General features: G+C 45.9%; 1 protein-coding gene across 2 annotated transcripts in view; it reads left to right on the top strand.

Annotated features, from left to right (window-relative positions):
• The window catches only part of mthfs (5,10-methenyltetrahydrofolate synthetase (5-formyltetrahydrofolate cyclo-ligase)), a 58,556-nt gene extending 45,604 nt beyond the window's left edge, over positions 1 to 12,952 (top strand). For both annotated transcript variants that reach the window (XM_068017583.1, XM_068017584.1), the window contains exon 3: positions 12,380 to 12,952. In XM_068017583.1, coding sequence (XP_067873684.1) covers positions 12,380 to 12,603 — 224 coding nt within the window. In that variant the 3' untranslated portion in view covers positions 12,604 to 12,952. The remainder of the gene's footprint in view (positions 1 to 12,379) is intronic.
• Positions 12,953 to 24,738: the final 11,786 nt, after the last annotated feature.

Here is a 24,738-nt window from a genome sequence, read left to right as displayed (position 1 = left end):
AATGCACATCATGGGACAGGACGTTAGAAATGCTCCATCCATCAATATAGGTGACCACACTCTGGAATTGGTTCAAGAGTTCACCTACTTAGCCTCAACCATTACCAGCAACCTGTCTCTCGATGCAGAAATCAACTAGCACATGGGAAAAGCGTCTGCTGCTATGTCCAGACTGGCCAAGAGAGTGTGGGAAAATTGTGCACTGACACGGAACACAAAAGTCTGAATGTTTCAAGCCTGCAGCTTCAATACCTTGCTCTACAGCAGCGAGGCCTGGACAGCGTATGACAGCCAAGAGTGACGTCTCAATGCATTCCATCTTCGCTGTCTCCGGAGAATCCTTGGCATCAGGTGGCAGGACCGTATCTCCAACGCAGAAGTCCTTGAGGCACCCAACATTCCCAGCATGTATGCTCTACTGAGCCAATGGCGCATGAGATGGCTTGGCCATGTGAGCCGCATGGAAGATGGCAGGGTCCCCAAGGATGTATTGTACAGCAAGCTCGTCACTGGTATCAGACCCACCGGCCGTCCATGACTCTGCTTTAAAGATGTTTGCAAACACAGCATGAAGTCTTGCGACATTGACCACAAGTCATGGGAGCCAGTTGCCAGTGATTGCCAGAGCTGGCGGACAGCTATAAAGGCGGGGCTGAAGAGAGGCGAGTCGAAGAGACTCAGCAGTTGGCAGGAAAAGAGACAGCAGTGTAAGGAGAGAGCCAACTGTGTAACAGCCCCGACAACCAATTTTACCTGCAGCGCTCGTGGAAGAGTCTGTCACTCTAGAATTGGCCTTTATAGCTACTCCAGGCGCTGCTGCACAAACCACTGGCCACCTCTAGGCGCTTACCCATTGTCTCTCGAGACAAGGAGGCCAAAAGGAGGAAGGATAGTGTCTACAGAAAAGATAAGGAAAATGGTGGAGGGGAAGGATTAGCCTTGGAACATAGGAATATAGGAGCAGGAGTAGACCATTCGGCCCTTCGAGCGTGCTGCGCCATTCAGTTAAATCATAGCTGATCATTACTTCAACGCCACTTTCCTGTGCTATTCCCATATCCCTTGATGTGATATCTGTGATTCAGGATGAAATCACTGCAATGATAAGCAAGAATACAATGAGAGGTAAGCAGGTAGTGCTGACTTTATTAGGCGAATTAAGAAATAGAAAAGGATTTAAGATTGTAGTGGGAGTTGTGTATAGGCTCCCTGGTAGCAGCTGTGATGTGGTAGATTGTAAAATGCAGAGAACAGACAAGCATGTAGCAAAGGCAGTGTTATTTTAAAATGGAAGTTTTAACTTTTATTTAAATTGGGATAAGCAGATCGGTAATAGATTTCTTGACTGTGTCTGGGATAGTTTCCTGCAGCAATATATCCTAGAGCCAGCTAAATTACAAGGAGAGATGACACAAACTAAGGTTATATTTCTTAGAATTTAGAAGGTTAATGCGTGATTTGTTTGAAGTTTTCAAGATATTAAGGGGAACACGTAGGATAGATAGAGAGAAACTATTTCTTCTGGTTGGGAGATTAGGATTGGGGACATAATCTAAAATTAGAGCCAGACCTTTGAGGAGTGAAATTAGGAAACACTTCTTTGCACAAAGGGTGGCAGAAGTTTGAAACTTTCTTCTGTAAACAGCAATCGATGCCACATCAATTCTGAACTTATAACTGAGATTGATGGATATTATTGAGTGGCAGAACAGGCTTGAGGGGCTAAATGGCTTCCTCTGTTCCTATCTTCCTTCTTCCTACTGTCTCCAGCCTTTCAAAACCCAGACTTTGTGAATCCAGATCTGTACTTCCTGACTTACCTCACCTTCTCTCCTAATTTTATTAGCTTTCAAATTCTTCTGCGCATTTTGTTAAAATGTATCGACTTACTCATTCATCTCTTCATTTCTCTGCTCTGGTTCAGTCATGAGTAGATATGGAACTTAGTTATGAATGCAATAACTTGTGCAGTACAACACGTTAGAATCAGCGTATTGGCCTCATGCTTTCTAGATCCAATAGTAATCTCACTTCTTAATTATCTCTGTTAAAGGGCTTGCATTTATGTAGTGCCTTATCATATCTGAGACATTGTTTAAGTCTTCCACAGTCATTTACATTCAAATGCAGTTACTGGTGGGTAAGCTAATATATCAGATTTTTTATGCACAGCAAAACCTCACAAACATCAAATGAGATTAATAACCAATCGATATAAGTTTCCCGCATTACAAAAGTGACTACACTTCAAAACGACTTTATTGGCTGTAAAGGGCTTTGGAGTGTCTTGAGGTTGCAAGCTCTTATTTTCTAATAATCAGGAGCAGAAGCTGTAGCCTCTGGCACTTGTTCTCAGCACAGACCAGGATGGACCCTGGGATCGTGCCGTGCTGCATGCATCAGTGCTACATTTGTTGAGGTCTAACTTTAAACCAAATGCATTCATGTATAGTCCCAAGTGCAAATGTCTTTTCCTTTCACTTTCAGCAGATAACCGCTTAGTTTTCACACCTAGGGTGTATGCTCAGATTCTGTGAATCTATAATATAGGGTGTTTGGGTCGTGGGTGGCAGGTGTTTATTTGCCTCTGCACAGTTAACAGTGACAGCAAACCACAGGAACTGTTTCACTAGTTTTATGAGAATTTTTAAGTCACAACCAGGTTCTGTGTTGTAAACAGCTATCAAACCTCAATAAATGATCGAAAATAGACTGTTGGATATTTTAGACTTGACTATTTCAGCTTTGTGGTGGAATTTATCAACCTTTTGTGCACTGCAAGATGGAGGATGACAGAGCAGTGAATTCAGCCACCCAAGTCAGCATCATACATTCCCGGGTTGGGGGCAGATACAGAGTATAACTGTCTATCAGGCACCCCAGGTCAGATATAGCATGGGTTAGATACAGAGTAAAGCTCCTTCTGCACTGTCCCATCAAACCACTCCTAGGTCAGAACCAGATATAGTGTAAAGCTGTTAACCCCTTCTGCACCTGAGGTGCTCAATTAAGTACAGAGTCAGTTGCATTCTACACTTGCACAGGACAGCAGCAACAGCAAGTTGCATTTATATAGGGCATGATGGTGAGACCATGGAGGGATTTGAAAACAGGGGTGAGAAGTTTAAAATCAAGGCATTGCTGGACTGGGAGCCAATGTAGGCCAACAAGCGCATGGGTGATGGGTAAATAAGACTTGATACAGGCAGCAGAGTTATGGATGGGCTCAAGTTTACAGAGAGTACAAGATGGGAGTCCACCCAGGAGAGTATTGAAATAATCGAGTCTAAAGGTAACAAAAGCATAGATGAGGGTTTCAGCAGCAGATGAGCAGAGGCAGGGGCAGAGATGGACAGTGTTGCGGGGGCGGAAGTAGGCAGTCTTGATGATGGAGAGGATTATTGTGTCAGAAGCTCAGTTCGGGGACAAATAGGATGGCAAGCTTGCAAGCACTCTGGTTCGGCCTCATACAGTGCCAAGGAGAGGGATCGAGTCAGTAGCTAGAGAGTGCAGTTTGTGGCGGGACCCAAGCCAATAGCTTCGGTCTTCTCAATATTTAATTGGAGGAAGTTTCTGCTTAGCCAATACTGGATGTCAGACAAGCAGCTTGACGAATCAGGCAGTGGGAGGATGAGAGGTGGTGGTAGTTAGATAGAGCTGGATGTTGTCAGTGTGATTGTGGAAACTGTACAAGTGCAGCACTGGTTAGAGTCAGAGTATAGCTCCCTCTATGCTAACCTATCAAACGCTCCCAAGGCGTTACAGCTTTGGTTAGATATAAAACAAAACTCCCTCTGAACTGCCTCATCAAACACACAGGTCTGAAGATTATTTTCCCTTTTACCTGTTTATACCATACATACTGGGACTGAGGTTGAGATGCACATGAGCTGTAAGTATCAGACAGGAGGTAATCATTTCCTTTTTCTTGGAATATATGGTGCATTTACAGGGACTGCAGGAAATAGAAACACCAAATCTCTCACCACACAATATATAAAAATATTTTGTATACGTACACTTTCTCTATACAAAACCTTACTTATGTTAAGGTTAATGAAAACTGCCTATGTAAACATGTCGCGTTGTAGTTACACGGTCCCACCAAGCATGATGCTGTAACACCTTGATTTTGCAGTTCCTGGCTCCTCAATCTGGGGTGCAGCAGAACTCCTCTGCTCCAAACAACTTAACTTCTCAAATCGCCCACAAAGTTTTGCTGCTTAACAATATGAGTAATAATACTACATCGCAGTATTACATAAGAATAAGAATGCATAGCTTGAAGATGAGAACCTATTTACATCTGGATGCCTTGGCCCTCTAATCCACTTTACCTGAATATTAAACTTGATTGAAAGCCACAGAAGATCTACTAGTGCATTATTAAACATTATATCCCTCCTCCTTTTCTCATGACTTTTGGTCATGCTTTTATGTCAACATTTAACTCTATAAACATTTGGATTGGAATCCTGGATCGAAACAGCTACCTGTAACAATTTAATAATTCCATACATTACAACAGTGACTAAACTTTCAAAAGTATTTCATTGACTGTAAAGTGCTTTGCAATATCCTGAGGCAGTGAAAGGCACGATATAAATGCAAGTCTTTTTTTATTATTTGCAAGCTTTGGTCCATACGTGGTGCTGTGGAGCAAAAATCTGAAGTCTCATTCCCAACTCCTGGTATACTGAAAAAACTTCGAGTCTAAACTGACTGTGGGTAATGATTTAGGCAATTTTTAAATATTAGCTATTCCTGTACTGGGAAGCCTGTATTTACAGGCAGCACAGTGGTTAGCACCACAGCCTCACAACTCCAGTGACCCGGGTTCAGTTCTGGGTACTGCCTGTGCGGAGTTTGCAAGTTCTCCCTGTGACCGTGTGGGTTTCCGCCAGGTGCTCCGCATTTCCTCCCACAGCCAAAGACTTGCAGGTTGATAAGTAAATTAGCTATTGTAAATTGCATCTCGTGTAGGTAGGTGGTAGGAGAATTGAGGGAAGGTGGGGATTTGGTAGGGAATATGGGATTAATGTAGGATTAGTATAAATGGGTGGTTGATGGGTGGCACAGACTCGGGCCTGTTTCAGTGCTGTATCTCTCTATGACTCTATAGCCTGTTTCCATTAATGTTGACAACTTTAAAAAGCAATTTCTGTTATACGTACTGACAGGAAAAAGGCTTACTTGAATAGTGCCAACAGGAAGTAATGTTTATAGGACAGTAGCCTGTGACCACCAGATTTAAACCTTTGTGAATTTTAAAAGCTGCATTCGTGTTGTCTGGCTGAGTGAAGCTGCAAAGTAATTTCTCCCCCATTGATGGCAGCTGGAGAGAAAATAGCATTGCAGGCAATTCAGCGGGAGAGGGTAAAGGCCCTGAAGGGAGACACATAAGCTTAAATAGGGAGTGTCTACCAATTCAAAATTGATAGCATTTATTATGTGATAGGGAGAAGTCTTTGAAAAAGTGATGAACGAAAGCTGCTATTTTGTCTGCTGTTGAGCGAAAGGAACAAACATCTTTACAAGTGTATGTGTTGAAATAGTTCTTCAATTGCATTAGAATATATACAGGACAGAATCATTGTGTATGGTAGTTAGAGGAGGCACAGATACTAGGCATGTGCCTAGTATGCGCACCAGCAAACCAATGCTGCAGGGAAATTCCACAAATACCTCACACACCTCTTAAGTGTTTTATTTTATATTGTGTAACTAGATCCATTTTCCTGATTTCCATTTAACATATGTCAGAGTGAGTTCACTATAAGAAAAGAAAGAACCTGAATTTATATAGCACTTTTAAAAACCTCAGGATGTTCCAAAACGTCTTGCAGCAATGAAGGACTACTGTCGTGTCATACTGTTCTAATGTAGGAAATGTGGCAGTTAAGTTGCACACAGTAAAGTCCCACAAACAGCAATGTGATAATCTGTTTTTAGTGGTGTTTGAAGGATAAATATCGGTCAGGACACCAGAGAGAACCTCCCTACTCTTCTTTTAAACAGTGCCATGACATCTTTTAGTCCACCTGAGAGAGCAGATGAGGCCTCAGTTTAACATTTCATCCAAAACATAGCACCTCTGACAGTGCAGTGCTCCCTCAGTACTGCAGAGGAGTGTCAGCCTAGATTTTGTACTCAAACAAGTGTTTTTTTTTGTCTTCAGGAATCTAGTTCAGAGGCAAGAGGAGTGTTATCTGGTAAACATGCAAATCTGCAGGAAACCAATCTGTACCTCCTGTTATAACATTAATGTCTTATGACACTGCAACTTAAAATGGCAACTTAACAAAGGCTACTCCAGTTCAGTTTCTGGTCAATGGTAGCCCCGAGGATGTTGACAGTGGGGGATTCAGCGATCGTAATGCCATTGAATGTCAAGGGGAGATGGTTATATTCCCTCTTGTTGGAGATGGTCATTGCCTGGCACTTGGGTGGCGCGAAAGTTACTTGTTACTTATCAGCCCAAGCCTGGATATTGTCCGGGTCTTGCTGCATTTCTACACAGACTGCTTCAGTATCTGAGGAGTTGCGAATGGCGCTGAACATTCTGCAATCATCAGCGAACATCCCCACTTCTGACCTTATGATTGAAGGAAGGTCATTGATGAAGCAGCTGAAGATGATTGGGCCTAGGACACTACCCTGAGGAACTCCTTCAGTGATGTCCTGGAGCTCAGATGATTGACCTCCAACAACCACAACCATCTTCCTTTGCATTAGGTATGACTCCAGCCAGCAGAGAGTTCCCCCCCCCACCAATTCCCATTGACTCCAGTTTTGCTAGGGCTCCTTGATGTCATACTCGGTCAAATGCTGCCTTGATGTCAAGTTCAGTCACTCACCTCACCTCTTGAGTTCAGCTCTTTTGTCCATGTTTGAACCAAGGCTGTAATGAGGTCAGGAGCTGAGTGGCCCTGGCGGAACCCAAACTGAGCATCAGTGAGCAGGTTATTGCCAAGCAAGTGCCGCTTGATAGCACCGTTGACGACACCTTCCATCATTTTACTGATGATTGAGAGTAGACTGATGGGGCAGTAATTGGCTGGGTTGGGCTTGTCCTGCTTTTAGTATACAGGACATACCTGGGCAATTTTCCACATTGCTGGGTAGATGCCAGTGTTGTACGTGTACTGGAACAGCTTGGCTAGGGGCATGGCAAGTTCTGGAGCATTGGTCTTCAGTACTGTTGCCGAAATGCTGTCAATGCCCATAGCCTTTGCAGTATCCAGTGCCTTTAGTCATTTCTTGATATCACACGGAGTGAATCGAATTGGCTGAAGACTGGCATCTGTGCTGCTGGGGACTTCAGGAGGGTGCCGAAATGGATTATCAACTCGGCACTTCTGGCTGAAGATTGTTGCAAATGCTTCAGCCTTATCTTTTGTACTGATGCGCTGGGCTCCCCCATCATTGAGGATGGGGATGTTTGTGGAGCCACCTCAAGTTAGTTGTTTAATTGTCCACCACCATTCATGACTGGATGTGGCAGGACTGCTGAGCTTAGATCTGATCTGTTGGTTATGGGATCCGTCTATCACATGCTGCTTACGCTGTTTGGCATGCAAGTAGCCCTGTGTTATAGCTTCAGCAGGTTGACACCTTATTTTGCGGCATCCCTGGTGCTGCTCCTGGCATGCCCTCCTCCACTCTTCATTGAACCAGGGTTGGTCTCCTGGCTTGATGGTAATGGTAGAGTGGGGGATTTGCCAGGCCATGAGGTTACAGATTGTGGTTAAGTACAATTCTGCTGTGGCTGATGGCCCACAGCACCTCATGGATGCCCAGTTTTGCACTGCTGGATCTGTTCGAAATCTATCCCATTTAGCATGGTGGTAGTGCCATGCAACACGATGGAGGGTATCCTCAATGTGAAGATGGGACTTTGTCTCCACAAGGACTGTGCGGTGATCACTCCTACTAATACTATCATGGACAGATGCATCTGCGGCAGGCAGATTGGTGAGGATGAGGTAAAGTAGGTTTTACTTTTTATTGGTTCCCTCACCACCTGCCACAAACTCAGTCTAGCAACTATGTCCTTTAGGACTCGGCCAGCTCGGTCAGTAGTGGTGCTACTGAGCCACTGTTGGTGACAGACATTGAAGTCTCCCACCCAGAGTACATTTTGTACCCTTGCCACCCTCAGTGCTTCCTCCAAGTGGTGTTCAACTTGGAGGAGTACTGACTCATCAGCTGAGGGGCTGGGTGGGGGGGGGGGGAGGTGGTGCAGTACGTGGTAATCAGCAGGAGGTTTCCTTGCCCATGTTTGACTTGATGCCATGGGACTTCATGGGGTCTGGAGTCGATTTTGAGGACTCCCAGAGCAACGCCCTCCCGACTGTATGCCACTGTGCCGCCACCTCTGCTGGGTCTGTCCTGCCGATGAGACAAGACATACCTGGGGATAGTGATAGCGGTGTCTGGGACATTGCCTGCAAGGTATGATTCAGTGAGTGACTTGGAGGAGAACTTGTTGGTGGTGTTGCATGTGCCCACTGTCCTTGTTCTTCTAGGTGGTCGAGGTTGTGGGTTTGGAACGTGCTGTCGAAGGAGGCTTGCTGAGTTGCTGCAGTGTATCTTGTAGATGGTACACACTTTAGTTTAGTTTAGTTTAGAGATACAGCACTGAAACAGGCCCTTCGGCCCACCGAGTCTGTGCCGACCATCAACCGCCCATTTATACTAACCCTACACTAATTCCATATTCCTACCACATCCCCACCTGTCCCTATATTTCCCTACTACCTACCTATACTAGGGGCAATTTAGAATGGCCAATTTACCTACCAACCTGCAAGTCTTTGGCATGTGGGAGGAAACCGGAGCACCCGGAGGAAACCCACGCAGACACAGGGAGAACTTGCAAACTTCACACAGGCAGTACCCAGAATTGAACCCGGGTCGCTGGAGCTGTGAGGCTGCGGTGCTAACCACTGCACTACTGTGTGCCAGTATTGGAGAGAGTGAATGTTATGGTGGTGGATGGGGTCCCAATCAAGTGGGCTGCTTTTTCTTGGATGATGTCAAGCGGTTTGAGTGTTGTTGGAGCTGCACTCATCCAGGCAATGGAGAGTATTCCATCATACTCCTGCCTTGTGCCTTGTAGATGGTGGACAGGCTTTGGGGAGTCAGGAGGTGAGTTACTTGCTGCAGAATTCCCAGCCTCTTAACTGTTTTTGCAGCCACAGTATTTATATGGCTGGTCCAGTTAAGTTTCTTGTCAATGATAACCCCCATCATGTTGATAGTGGGGGAATTCAGTGATGGTAATACCCTTGAATGTCAAGGGGAGATAGTTAGCTTCTCTCTCGTTGGAGATGGTCATTTCCTGGCACTTGTGCGGCGTGAATGTTACTTATCACTTATCAACTCAAGCCTGGATGTTGACCATGTCTTGTTGCGTGAGGGCATGGACTGTTTCAGTGTCTGTGCAGTTGTGAATGGTACTGAACACTGTGCAATCATCAGCGAACATTCTGACTTCCAACCTAATGTTGGAGGGAAGGTTATTGATGAAGCAGCTGAAGATGATTGGACCTAGGACTCTACCCTGAGGAACTCCTGCAGCAATGTCCTGGGGCTGAGATGATTGGCTTCCAACAACCACAACCATCTTCCCTTGTGCAAGGTATGGCTCCAACCATTGGAGAGTTTCCCCCTTATTTCCATTGACTTCAATTTTGCTGGGGCTCCACGATGCCCCCATAATTGGTCAAATGCTGCCTTGATGTCGAGCGCAATCAGTCTCACCTCACCTCTGGAATTTAGCTCTTCTGTCCATGTTTGGACCAAGGCTGTAATGAGATCTGGAGCTGAGTTGGCTTGGCTGAACCCAAACTGAGCAAGTGCAGTCACTGTTGTAATGTAGGAAATATGCGCACAGCAAGGTCCAACAGCAGTACGATAATGGACAGATTATCTGCCTTAGTGATGTTGGTTGAGGGATAATTATTGCTTCCTGGACACCAGGGAGAACTATACTGCTCTTCTCCCATTAGTGTCACAGTATCTTTTATATCATCTGAGAAGGCACATGAGTATTTCAGAGGCCCAGGCTAATGCCTTGGGGACACGGGTTCAAACCCACCACAGCAGCTGGTGGAATTTAAATTCAATTAATTAATAAAAATCTGGAATTGAAAACTAGTCTCAGTAATGGTGCCATGAAACTGTCATCAATTGTCTTAAAAACCCATCTGGCTCACTAATGGTCTTTTAGGGAAGGAGCTCTGCCGTCCTTAGCTAGTCTGGCCTACATGTGACTCGACCCACAGCAATGTGATTGACTCTTATCTGCCCTCTGGCCCACATCCCATGACACAATAAAAAAAAACGATGCCTCAGTTTAACATCACATTCAAAAACCAGAGCACTCCCTCAGTACTGCATTGGAGCATCAGCCTAGATTTCATGCTTAAGTAACTGGAGTGGGGCTTGTACCCACAACTTTCTGAATCGGGCAAGAATGCTACCACATCATGACTGACACCTAGTCAGTTGGAAGCTTGTGCAAATCTGAAAGAATATGGGAAAAGGTAGTGGTATATGCCCACACTTGCAGCATTATTAGGAACAGCACCTATGCCACCACACTGTGAATCCAACAAGGAATTGGTGTCACTGTTATAATGGTTGCTGGATGTGAATATTCAGTGCTTTCATTCTAATAATCTGTGCCATTGCTCACAGTCTCAATTGTCTCTGCTTGTTTGTCTGTTTAGTAGCACAGGGTACACAATAGGAAGCTGAGACCAGCTGTGGAGAGGCCATCTAGTAACTGCAGTTATGTGTGCAGGTGGAATAGAAATTGGGTGCCAGGAGGAGCCCGGCCCAGGGCAGATTAGTAAATGATGGGAGGCAAAAGGCAGTCTGAGGCCTAATGTTAGGAAAGAGTGGGGAGTTGAGAGTTGGGGGTGGGTGGTGGAATGGGGAGCAGGTTGTGGGAGGGAGAGATGGAAAGGAAGTAGGGTGTGGAGAGAGAGAGGGAAGGTGGAGCAGAGTGTGGGAGGGAGAGAGGGAGGGTGGAGCAGAGTGTGGGAGGGAGAGAGGGAGGGTGGAGCAGAGTGTGGGAGGGAGAGAGGGAGGGTGGAGCAGGGTGTGGGAGGGAGAGGGAGGGTGGAGCAGGGTATGGGAGGGGGAGGAGGGCGAGAGAGGGAGAGATGGAAGGGGAGCAGGGTGTGGGAGGGAGAGATGGAAGGGAAGCAGGGTGTGGAGAGAGAGAGGGAAGGTGGAGCACGGTGTGGGAGGGAGAGAGGGAGGTTGGACAGGGTATGGGAGAGAGAGAGGGAGGGGTGGAGCAGAATGTGGCAGGGAAGGAGAGAGGGAGGGTGGAGCAGAGTATGGGTGGGGAAGGAGGGCGAGAGATGGAAGGGGGTGCAGGGTGTGGGAGGGAGAGAGGGAGGGGTGGAGCAGAATGTGGGAGGGAGGGAGAGAGGGAGGGTGGAGCAGGGTGTGGGAGGGAGAGAGAGAAGATGGAGCAGAGTATGGGAGGGAGAGAGGGAAGATGGAGCAGAGTATGGGAGAGAGAGAGGGAGGGTGGAGCAGGGTGTGGGAGGGAGAGAGGGAGGGTGGAGCAGGATGTGGGAGGGTGGAGCAGGGTTTGGGAGGGAGAGAGCAATTCCTTGCTTTCCATCTGTGACAAACTGCACTTAGTGTGTGAGGGACAGTATATGCAGCTTACTATATACAGTAGATCTCCTGTGATGCGACTCACGCTGTGTAAGGATTCACTACAATGTGACAGCAAAAGTGTGATGGTAAAAATGAGACAAAGATCGATTTTGTACTTGTTGCAAGCTTTTTGATATAAACATAAGTAATAAGATATTTATATAGACGCAGATCTCCAGTGTCATTGCTCACAATAAATTATAAATACAGGAGTGTTAGACTGTGTACTGCTCAATGCACTGAGACTGTAAGAAAATATATGCTTAAGCCATACTGAGAGAGGACAGAAAGATTTTGCATGTGGCAGAGAAGGAGAGATAGTCACAGGAATAGAGAGATTTCTATTTCTGTTTTTTTCCTTTAGCAAATGCCACAGGAGCTCAATTAGTATCATGTAAATTATAAAATATGCATTTCTGGGTTTTGTAGTACAGTTCTAACATGCATAACATCATTTGAACTCAGATGTTGCTATCTCAAAGCTCCTTTATACCTTCCTATTATTTTGTCTTCAGAATAAGCTACACAAATGTAATAGAAACAGATTAGACAGCTGCCCAAACAGCACTTGAAAGAGAAGGCTATAGGATATGTTTGGCTATAATCCTTTACTGCACACTTTTTTCTGTTTTTTGGTATTTGCAGCTTTCTCTCTACACAATAATGAACCTAACATTATTTCTCTTTCAAACAGGAGGCCTTGATCTGATCCTAATGCCTGGCCTGGGGTTTGACAAACATGGTAACAGGCTGGGCAGGGGCAAGGGTTACTATGACACTTATCTGGAGCGTTGCCTGCAGTACCCGAAGGGCAGGCCCTACACCATTGCCCTGGCCTTCAAGGAGCAGATCTGTGACCAAGTCCCAGTGGCTGAAACTGACAAGCAAATTGATGAGGTATTGTATGAAACCCCATAGGTGGGTTCATCTGAAGCACAGAGGAGCAGACCTGACATTTGTTTTAAATCAAAGACAGCAATTATCCATGAACAATGAAGAGAATAATGCACCAACTCCTTTTGAAGAGGAAAATAATATATTTTTAACAGGAAAGAAGCTGATTTTTTTCCTGATAATTATCTGCTGATACAAATATTAATGTCAAGACTGATGAGCATATTTTGTACCTTGGATTGCTTCAGAAAACAGTCAAAATAGGTATTGATATAATTCTATATTTTCATGTAATGAAGGTATTGTAATTTATCTTTAATTCACTTTGTAATTTAATAAAAAGACCACTTCTTGTCTGGGCATCTGTCATGCAGTGCAGGAACATGTCTGGTTATTTTTTGGTTCTGGGCCAGTTAAATTCTTGAACAGTGATTTGGGCATTACACATCTCAGTAAACGTAGAACTAATCTCTGTCATACTCCTGTGCACCCTCAATACCTACATCCCCATTCTCCACCATCTCCTTTTAGCGAGTGAGCCAGTAGAGCATAACCAAAACTGATCTGATGCTAATAGGACTAAAACTAAATTGGGATTAATGGGAATAAATCTGCGAAGGGGTTAACGAGTAATGGGAGTAACGGGAGATAAACTGAGCTTGTGCTAATGGGATCAGGACTGAAGCACGGTACAGTGGTTAGCACTGCAGCCTCACAGCTCTAGGGACCCGGGTTTGATTCTGGGTACTGCCTGTGCGGAGTTTGCAAGTTCTCCCTGTGACCGCGTGGGTTTTCGCCGGGTGCTCCGGTTTCCTCCCACAGCCAAAGACTTGCAAGTTGATAGGTAAATTGGCCATTGTAAGTTGCCCCTAGTGTAGGTAGGTGCTGGGAATATGGGATTACTGCAGGGTTAGTATAAATGGGTGGTTGTTGGTCGGCACAGACTCGGTGGGCGGAAGGGCCTGTTTCAGTTCTGTATCTCTAAATAAATAAAATAAATAAATAAATAGGAACTGAAACTGAACTGGGACTAGTTTTTCCCAGCTTGGACACCTATAGGTTAGCCTTCAGGCTCTTCCAAAATGGCAAATTCGATGAAATTGATTGGTGCTACTCCAGGACCTGGAGGTTCCATGTGGTACACATCATTCAAGGAACCCAGAATAAGTGGTTTTTATGGAAGGTTTTGAATACCTCACAAACAGCGAAGGCCCGACAGCACAGCAGAGATAAAAAGGCAAAGAATAATCAATGAGTAATGTCACAGGACAGCAGTCCTTGAATGTTTGGTGAGTATTAGTTTTTTGCTGTCAAAGTAAGGGAAGTGGGTTAAACATAGACCTGAAGAGGTATAACTTGCTGTTACTTTTTAAATTAATAACAAACTGGATAAACTAATGAATAAAATTAAAATAATTGAACAAAAACTTAAGTAATTCAATAAATGCGGAGAGGAAGAAGCAGCAGGACCCAAGGGAACTAAGATCAGTATCAAGGGTAAGTATTCAGATGAGGAACTAGAATAATTAAATTGGGTTTTTAAATCTTAAGTTAGTTTTTAAAGTCTTAAGTTTAATTTCTGATAAATTTAGTTCTTTGGCCTCCTTGTCTTGAGAGACAATGGGTAAGCGCCTGGAGGTGGTCAGTGGTTTGTGGAGCAGCGCCCGGAGTGGCTATAAAGGCCAATTCGAGAGTGACAGACTCTTCCACAGGTGCTGCAGATAAAATTGGTTGTCGGGGCTGTTACACAGTTGGTTCTCTCCTTGCGCTTCTGTCTTTTTTCCTGCCAACTGCTAAGTCTCTTCGACTCGCCACGCTTTAGCCCCGCCTTTATGGCTGCCCGCCAGCTCTGGCGATCACTGGCAACTGACTCCCACGACTTGTGATCAATGTCGCAGGACTTCATGTCGCGTTTGCAGACATCTTTAAAGCGGAGCCATGGACGGCCGGTGGGTCTGATACCAGTGGCGAACTCGCTGTACAATGTGTCCTTGGGGATCCTGCCATCTTCCATGCGGCTCACATGGCCAAGCCATCTCAGGCGCCGCTGGCTTAGTAGGGTGTATATGGTGGGGATGTTGGCCGTCTCGAAGACTTCTGTGTTGGAGATACGGTCCTGCCACCTGATGCCAAGGATTCTCCGGAGGCAGCGAGGATGGAATGAATTGAGACGTCGCTCTTGGCTGACCTACGTTGTCCAGGCCTCGCTGCCGTAGAGCAAGGTACTGAGGACACAGGCTTGATACACTTGGACTTTTGTGTTCTGTGTCAGTGCGCCATTTTCCCACACTCTCTTGGCCAGTCTGGACATAGCAGTGGAAGCCTTTCCCATGTGATTGTTTAATTCTGCATCAAGAGACAGGTTACTGATGATAGTTGAGCCTATGTAGGTGAACTCTTGAACCACTTACAGAGTGTGGTCGCCGATATTGATAGATGGGGCATTTCTGACGTCCTGACCCATGATGTTCGTTTTCTTGAGGCTGATGGTTGGGCCAAATTCATTGTAGGCAGCCGCAAACCTGTCGATGAGTCTCTGCAGACACTCTTCAGTGTGAGATGTTAATGCAGCATCATCAGCAAAGAGGAATCCCCGATGAGGACTTTCCGTACTTTGGTCTTCGCTTTTAGACGGGCAAGGTTGAACAACCTGCCACCTGATCTTGTGTGGAGGAAAATTCCTTCTTCTGAGGACGTGAATGCATGTGAGAGCAGCAGGGAGAAGAAGATCCCAAACAGTGTAGGTGTGAGAATACAGCCCTGTTTCACGCCACTCAGGATTGAAAAGGGGTCGGATGAGGCGCCGCTATGCTGAATTGTGCCTTTCATATTGTCATGGAATGAGGTGATGATAGTAGCTTTGGTGGACATCCGATCTTTTCTAGTAGTCTGAAGAGACCACTTCTGCTGACGAGGTCAAAGGCTTTGATGAGATCAATGAAAGCAACGTAGAGGGGCATCTGTTGTTCATGGCATTTCTCCTGTAGCTGGCGAAGGGAGAACAGCATGTCTATGGTGGATCTGTCTGCTCGAAAGCCACACAGTGCCTCAGGATAGACACCCTCAGCCAAATACTGGAGCCTGTTTAAAGCGACACGAATGAAGATTTTCCCCACTATGCTGAGCAGGGAGATTCCACGGTAGTTGTTGCAGTCACCGCGGTCACCCTTGTTCTTATAGAGGGTGATGATATTGGCATCACGCATGTCCTGTGGTCCTGCTCCCTCATCCCAGCACAGGCAAAGCAGTTCGTGCAGAGCTGAAAGTATAGCAGGCTTGGCATTCTTGATGATTTCAGGGGTAATGCCGTCCTTTCCAGGGGCTTTTCTGCTGGCTAGAGAATCAATGACATCACTGAGTTCCAATTATGTTGGCTGTACGTCCAGCTCATCCATGACTGGCAGAGACAGGGTTGCATTGAGGGCGGTCTCAGTGACAAGTACAGTTCTAGGTAGTGTTCCACCCAGCGGTCCATTTGCTTGCATTGGTCAGTGATTGTTGTCCCTGATTTAGATTTTAGGGGGGCAATCTTCTTGATGGTTGGCCCAAAAGCTCTCTTAATGCCATCATACATCCCTCTGATATTTCCTGTGTCAGAGGCCAGCTGAATATGACTGCATAGATGTTGCCAGTAGTCATTTGCGCAGCGCCTGGCTGTTCTTTGTGCAGCGCTTCTGGCTGCTTTAAGTGCTACGGATGTTAACTCGCTGGGGGCTTTCTTGTAGTTTAGCAGTGCAATGCGCTTAGCAGCTATGACAGGTTCCAGCTCTTCAAAGTGAGATTGAAACCAGTCTGCATTCCACTTCACACAATTGCCATAGGTGGTCATTGCTGAGTCATAGATGGTGTCTCTGATGTGGGCCCACTTGGTCTCTGCAACCCCTGTGGGAATGTTTTGAAGGGCTTTTTCAAGTGAATTTAGAAACTTATGTAGCAGCTGTGGATGAGAAATTCTGCTAGTGTTGATGCGCGGGTGGCCCTTCTGCTTGGAGTGATGCAGCTTCTTTGGTTTGAGTCTAACCTTGCTGTACACCAGGGAGTGGTCAGTGTCGCAGTCCGCACTGTGGAAGCTGCGTGTGATTTAAACACTGTTTAAAGAGGCTCGCCTTGTGACGATGAGGTCCAGCTGGTGCCAACGACGTGATCTTAGGTGCCTCCAAGAAACCTGGTGACAGGGTTTAGTATGAAAGAATGAGTTGGTGATGCAGAGGTTATGATAGGTACACAACTCAAGCAGTCTCTGTCCATTCTCATTCATCCTTCCAATGCCATACCGCCCAAGGCAGGAAGGCCATGAGTCATGGTCGGCCCCAACCCTGGCATTAAAGTCCCCCAGCAGGAATAGGTGTTTGGTGTTGGGGATGCTACTAATGATATTATGGAGTTCCTCATAGAACTGGTCTTTAGCTTCAGGTGGGGAGCAGAGTGTTGGAGCATAGATGCTGAGTAAGTGTACTAGACCAGAGGCGGTGAACAGTTGGATGGACAGTATGCGTTCCGAGCCATTTGAGGGTGGCTCTATCATGCTGAGCAAAGAGTTTCTGATGGTGAAGTCCACTCTGTGCTGTCTTGGTTCTTCAGGATCCCTACCCTGCCAGAAGAAGATGTAGCCTTGCTCTGTTAGAGATCCGCTCGCAGGGAGGCGTGTCTGCTGAAGTGCTGCAATGTCCACATTGGGTCTACTGAGCTCATTGTTGATGGCGGTCTTCCGAGAATCGTTGATTTGTGTAAAGTCTTCCAACAGGCCAGGACACACAGTTCTGATGTTCCAGCTTGCAAAACGAAGGGCTGGTACCTTCTTTCCTTTTTTGGTCGTGCTGTTTGGTGCGGTGTTACAGTCCACTTGTCGGGCAATGACCCTGAGTTCCAAGCACCCATTGAAGCAGGTGGACTGTGGCGGGACAGAACCTTACTGACCGGGGGCTGCCCGGTTTGAGGCAGGTGGTAGCTGTCCAGTGAGGTGTGATGATCTCTCCCACCGACAAAGGCAACCCGTGGCGCCCAATCTCTATGCCAATTGAGCTGGACTTATAACCTGTAACTGCTGCCTTCCGTGTTGTTTCAGTCGCTGTGAGGCGACTATGGAGTGACCTCTCCATGGCGCATGCCCGGGCGGATGTATAGAGGTTGTGAATTGCCCAAGCGTCAAAACCCCCGTCTCGGCCTTTCTGGTGGGGTCCAAAGGAGTGCAGAGCACGACGTTTGGCACCGGTATGGCTGCAGGAACCGCCGGAAACATGCCAAAGGTGACACGTGACCGCCTTTGGGGTTCCGCTCCGGATTTTCTGTTAGGGTTTACTCCCTTAGCCTTGATCTCTCCCTAAATTTAAATTTAAACTAACTAAATTTAGTTAGTAGTTCAATAAATAGAGGCACAGCAGGGCACCTCATTCCTGTGGAATGCGCATCCTTTTCCACATGGGTGTCATGCAGGCCCCCACCTGCCAAGAATGAGGCACATTAATTTTGCCACATGGATATTAGATTTCAAATTGTTGCTGGGAAGAAGAGAAGGCCTGTGACCAGGGGTTGCCAGGCCCCTGGCTGGAAAGACATTTTTGCATATTAACAGACAGTGTTTGGGAACAAAGGAGCTACCCCCTGTTCCAATACAATTCACAAACAGACGTGGTCAAACCAGTTAGTCACATGACTAACCTGCTTGGCAGTCTGGGTTTTTCTCTGAATTGTAGAGTTTTGAACTGAGAGCCGGCAGAAAGCTCTTTGCTGCTGGATTGAAAAGACCTCTCCTGGCTGGCTCGCCACAGCCTCTCCAGTCTGCTCCCATCTCTTTCTCATGGAACTCCAAAAACCCACCGAAGACACATGAACCCCAAGAGAGAAAAGTCTCCTACAGGGAACAAGGTTTAAGAAGAATACTGGGCCCCAAAGAAAAACAAGATCTACCTACAATCAAGGACTCTACAGTGAGCTCGAAGAACCGTAACAACAACTCTTCAGATATTGCCTCAAACCCTTCCAGTTTCATTTTTCTTCTCTTTTCTGGCTTTATTTGCATATGTGTATTGTGTATGCATGCTAGCGTGAACGTGTCGTGTATCCATAGGCGTCAACCAAATTAGAGTTTAAGTTTAGTAAATGTCACCTTCTTTAAACCTGAAAAAGCCTGTTTGTGCTCGTTTCTTTGCCTTATAATTGGAAAGTGGTGAACAAGGATTCACCATAATGGCAGCTAATAACAGAGTGTGTTTCAAAAATGAAAATCCTGTTACAGTAAGACCAGGTGAAGGCTGAAAAGGAGCCCTAGACCTCTTTCTCACCTGGTCACAACGGAGAATTCCAGGATGCTTCTCATGTCCTGGAGAACTATATGTGCAAGAAGTGTCATCTGCTGAAAGAGCTTGACTCTGGGTTTTGGAGTTTGAGCGGCAGCTGGAGTCACTGCCGTATATCTGCGAGTTGAGAGTTTTGTGAATAGCACGTTTCTGGAGGTGGTCACCCCACAGTTTAAGGATGTGCAGGCAGAGAGGAAAATGGGTGAGCATCAGACCATGAAGCAGGAGCAGGTAGTGCAGGAGTCCTACGACTGCATCTCACTCTCCAACCAGTATTCAATTCTGAATACTGGTGAGGATGATGGTTCCTTTGGGGAGTGCAGCTACAGCCAACTCCATGGCACCACGGATGGCTCAGCTGTACAAGGGGGGGGGGGGAAGAGAAAGTTTGGGAAAGCAATAGTGACAGCCGATTCTATAGTTAGGAGAATAGACAGGTATTTCTGTGGCTGCAGATGTGATTCCAGGATGCTGTGTCGCCTCTTTGGTGCCAGGGTCAAGGATGTCATTGAGTGGCTACAGAGCGCTCTTGAGGGCAGAGAGCAAACAGCTAGAGGTTGTGGTCCGCACCAGTACCAATGACATGGGTAGAAAGAGGGATGAGGTCCTGTAGGCAGAGTTTAGAGAGCTAGAAGGGAGACTAGCAAGCAGGACTTTAAAGGTAATAACCTCCAGATTACCACCAGTGTACGTGCTAGTGAGTATAGAAGTAGGAGGACAGAGCACATGAATGTGTGGCTGGAGAAATGATGCAGGAGGGAGGGTATAGATTTCTGGGACTTTGGGACTGCTTCTGGGGGAGGTGCAACCTATTGAGGGTTATACCTCAACAGAACTGGGACATATATCTTCATGTTTGTTAGTGCTTTTGGGGAGGGTTTGAATTAACTTGGCAGGAGGATGGGAACCAGGATTTAGCATTAGAAAGGATTGGGAGAGACAAATAGCACTAGAGTAAGAAATAGTGATGTATTTGGGGGGGTCGGACTAAGAGGGAATTAATAAGATCTAATTTAGTTTTACCATGCATGTATGTGAAAATACTTAATTGGAGGAGGGCCAATTTCAGTAGGGCGAGAACGGATCTGTCCCAGATAAATTGGTGTGGAAGATTGGCAGGCAAAATTGTAAAGGAAAAATGAGCTGCCTTTAAAGAGGAGGTGCTTCAAGTACAGTCAAGGTTCAATCCCACAAGGGGGAAAGGTAGACGAGCACATCCAGAGTTCCCTGGATGGCAAAAGAGAAAGAGAGTAAGATGAAGCAGAAAACGGAGTGTATGACAGCTGTCTGGTTGATAATACAAGTGAGAACCAGGCTGAATATAGAAAGCTCAGAGGGGAAGTGTAAAAGGAAAAATGAGGTAAAGAGAGAGCATGAGAAGAAATGGACAGATAACATAAAAGGGAATCCAAAAGTCTTCTATAGGTATATAAATAGTAAAAGGGTAGTAAGAGGAGAGGTGAGGGCAAATTAGTGACCAAAAGGGGGATCTACGCATGGAGGCAGAGGGCATGGCTGAGGTACTAAATGAGTACTGTGGAACTATATTTACCAAGGAAGAAGATGCTGCCAAATTCATAGTGAAAGATGAGGTAGTTGAGGTACTGGATGGGCTACAAATTGATAAAAGGTAATCGAAAGGCTGGCTGCATCTGAAGTTGATAAGTCACCAGGACAGTATGCAAGGATGCTGAGAGATTTAAATGTGGAAACTGCAGAAGTACTGGCCATAACCTTCCAATCCCCCTTAGATGTGCAGGCGGTGCCGGGAGACTGGCAAATTTTCAAATGTCCTTGCTCAAAGAAGGGTGTAAGAATAAGCCCAGCAATTACAGGCCAGTCACTTTAACTTCAGTGGTGGGAAAGCTTTTAGAAACGAGAAACCAGGACAAAATTAAGAGTCACCTGGACATGTGTGGATTAATTAAGGAATGGATTTGTTAAATGGAAATCGTGTTGAAATAACTTGATTGAGTTTTTGATGAGGTAATAGAGAATGTTGATGAGGGTAATGCAGTTGATGTTGTGTACATGAATTTCCAAAAGGCGTTGATAAAGTACCACATAATCAGCTTGCCAGCAAAGTTGAAGCCCATGGAATAAAAGGGACAGTAGTAGCATGGGTACGAAATTGGCTGAGTGACAGGGAACAGAGAGTAGTGGTGAATGGTTGTTTTTTGGACTGGAGGATGTAAACAGCGGGATTCCCCAGGGGTTGGTATTACGACCACTGCTTTTCTTGATGTATATTAATTACCTAAATTTGGTTGTACAGGGCACAATTTCAAAATTTGCAGATGCTACAAAATTTGTAAGTATTGTGCAATGTGAGGAGGATAGAGATAGACTTCAAGAGGACATAGACTGGCTAATGAAATGGGTGGACACGTGGCAGATGACATTTAATACAGAGAAGTGTGAAGTGATTCATATTGGTCGAATGAAGAGAGGCAATATAAATTAAAGGGTACAATTCTAAAGGAGGTACAGGAACAGAGAGACCTCGGGGTATATGTGTGCAAGTCATTGAAGGTGACGGGCAGGTTGAGAAAGTGGTTAAAAAAGGCATATGGGCTTTAGAAATAGAGGCATAAAGTAAAAAAGCAAGGAAGTTATGATGAATCTTTATAAAGCACTGGTTCAGTCTCAACTGGGGTATTGTTTTCAATCTTGGCTGCACATTAGAAAGGATGTGAAGGCTACAGAGAACAAAGAACAGTACAGCACAGGAACAGGCCATTCGGCCCTCCAAGCCTGCGCCGATCTTGATGCCTGCCTAAACTAAAACCTTCTGCACTTCCGGCGTCCGTATCCCTCCTTTCCCATCCTATTCATGTATTTGTCAAGATGCCTCTTAAACGTCTCTAAGGTACCTGCTTGCACCACCTCCCTCGGCAACATGTTCCAGGCACTCACCACCCTCTGTGTAAAGAACTTGCCTCGCACATCCCCTCTAAACTTTGCCCCTCTCACCTTAAACCTACGTCCCCTAGTAACTGACTCTTCCACCCTGGGAAAAAGCGTCTGACTATCCACTCTGTCCATGCCGCATCATAACTTTGTAAACCTCTATCATGTCGCCCCTCCACCTCCGTCGTTCCAGTGAAAACAATCCGGGTTTATCCAGCCTCTCCTCATAGCTAATGCCCTCCAGACCAGGCAACATCCTGGTAAACCTCTTCTGTACCCTCTCCAAAGCCTCCACGTCCTTCTGGTAGTGTGGCGACCAGAATTACACGCAATATTCTAAGTGTGGCCTAACTAAGGTTCTGTACATCTGCAGCATGACTTGCCTATTTTTATACTCTATGCCCCGACCGATGAAGGCAAGCATGCCGTATGCCTTCTTGACTATCTTATCCACCTGCATTGCCACTTTCAGTGACCTGTGGACCTGTACGCCCAGATCTCTCTGCCTGTCAATACTCCTAAGGGTTCTGCCATTTACTGTATACTTCCCACCTGCATTAGACCTTCCAAAATGCATTACCTCACATTTGTCCGGATTAAACTCCATCTGCCATTTCTCCGCCCAAGTCTCCAACCGATCTATATCCTGCTGTATCCTCTGACAATCCTCATCACTATCCGCAACTCCACCAACCTTTGTGTCGTCCGCCAACTTACTAATCAGACCAGCTACATTTTCCTCCAAATCATTTACATATACTACAAACAGCAAAGGTCCCAGCACTGATCCCTGCGGAACACCACTAGTCACAGCCCTCCATTCAGAAAAGCACCCTTCCACTGCTACCCTCTGTCTTCTATGACCGAGCCAGTTCTGTATCCATCTTGCCAGCTCCCCTCTGATCCCACGTGACTTCACCTTTTGTATCAGTCTGCCATGAGGGACCTTGTCAAAGGCTTTACTGAAGTTCATATAGATAACATCCACTGCCCTTCCTTCATCAATCATCTTCGTCACTTCCTCAAAAAACTCAATCAAATTAGTGAGACACGACCTCCCCTTCACAAAACCATGCTGCCTCTCGCTAATAAGTCCATTTGTTTCCAAATGGGATTAAATCCTGTCCCGCAGAATCCTCTCTAATAATTTCCCTACCACTGACGTAAGGCTCACCGGCCTATAATTTCCTGGATTATCCTTGCTACCCTTCTTAAACAAAGGAACAACATTGGCTATTCTCCAGTCCTCTGGGACCTCACCTGTAGCCAATGAGGATGCAAAGAGTTCTGTCAAGGTCCCAGCAATTTCTTCCCTTGCCTCCCTCAGTATTCTGGGGTAGATCCCATCAGGCCCTGGGGACTTATCTACCTTAATGCTTTGCAAGACACCCAACACCTCCTCCTTTTTGATAATGAGATGACTGAGACTATCTATACTCCCTTCTCTAGGCTCATCATCCTCATCAGAAGTTGCAGAAAAGATTTATGAAAATGGTTTCAAGGATGAGGGACATCAGTTACATGGATAGGTTGGAGACGCTGGGCTATTTCTGCTTAGTGAATAGAAGATTGAGGTGAGATTTGATCGAAGTGTTCAAAATCATGATAAAAGTCTGTCTAGAGACAGAGTAGATAAGGAGAAACTGTTCCCATTGGCAGAACATTCGCAAAGCAGAGGACAGGGATTTAAGATGATTGGCAAAAGAACCAACAGCAGCATGAGGAAAAGCTTTTTTACGCAGCGCGTGGTTAGGATCTGGAATACACTGCCTGAAATTGTGGTGGAGGCAGATTCAGTGGTGACTTTCACATAAGGACCCGAAGAGAGAAAATTTGCAGGGTTGGGGGAAAGGGCAGGCGAGTTGGACGAGCCGAGTTTGCTTTTGCAGAGAGGCATAGGCACAATGGACCAAATGGTCGTCTCTTGTGGTCGAGTGCTGGCAGGCTGTATGGAGCAGGCCATTTGTGGTTGTTCTGCAACACATCATGACACCAAAACAAACGCTAATGAAAATGTAAGACACAGCTCAGATCTAACCATTTAACCTCGGCATAAATAGCAGCAGCAGAGCTGGGGGCACTTCATTGTCATTTAAACCCCTTGATTGATCTAAACAGCCAGCATTTTTCATATTGCATGGTCATTTTGTGCACTTATGTTTTTATATTATATCATCCTTTATATCATCTAATAGCAGGTCCATTATAAAATCCCCATTCCAGAAGTATAGTGGAGAATTAATGAAGCAGTTTACAGAAGTCAGATGGAACAGAAGTTGCAAATGTACAAAAAAGAGGGACAGAGAAAGATCAGCTGGCCCATCGAGCTGTCCCATTCAGTCAAGCTGCATCTAACAATTGTGACCCCCAATGCCCCTCACCCACCAGCAGCCATCTAATCTCCTGGGAGAGGTGAAGCTATCACCTGATCCACAATTGACCCCTCAGTTATAGCAGAGATCTTATCTTGAGCAGTGAATACTGGGTGGAGGAAGTGCAAGTAAATCACTGTCTCAGAAGGAGTGTTTAGTGCTATGGACAGTGATGTGGGAAGAGGTGAATGGACAGAGGTTTCATCTCCTGCGATCATTGGTTAGGTGCCAGTGGAAGGAGAGAAGATGTTGAAAGTGATGAAGGAGTCCTCTCTCTTGACATTTCTTCGCGGGCAAAGATTTTGGGAAGGTTGTACTCATCGGTTGCAGGCCCGCTGGTGGCTAGTCAGGCCTATCCATGGCCGGCAGATTCTCCCACAGTGGGTGCACGTGAGGGTGTAGTCGCTACTGGGGGCAAATGGATCTATCCTCCTTTTCTCTTTCATGCTGGTTCCTTGCTCAGTCTCAAAGGTTTCTGTAGCCAGGCATCATGATCTATGGCCTGTGCGTCCCACTGGCGATGGTCGATGGGGCACACAGAGAGAGACTTCTTCAGGGAGTCCTTGAAACGTTTGCATGGG

The sequence above is a fragment of the Heterodontus francisci genome, chromosome 38 (assembly GCF_036365525.1).
Source record: "Heterodontus francisci isolate sHetFra1 chromosome 38, sHetFra1.hap1, whole genome shotgun sequence".
Taxonomy (NCBI): domain Eukaryota; kingdom Metazoa; phylum Chordata; class Chondrichthyes; order Heterodontiformes; family Heterodontidae; genus Heterodontus; species Heterodontus francisci.
This window is presented reverse-complemented; position numbering and strand designations above follow the sequence as displayed.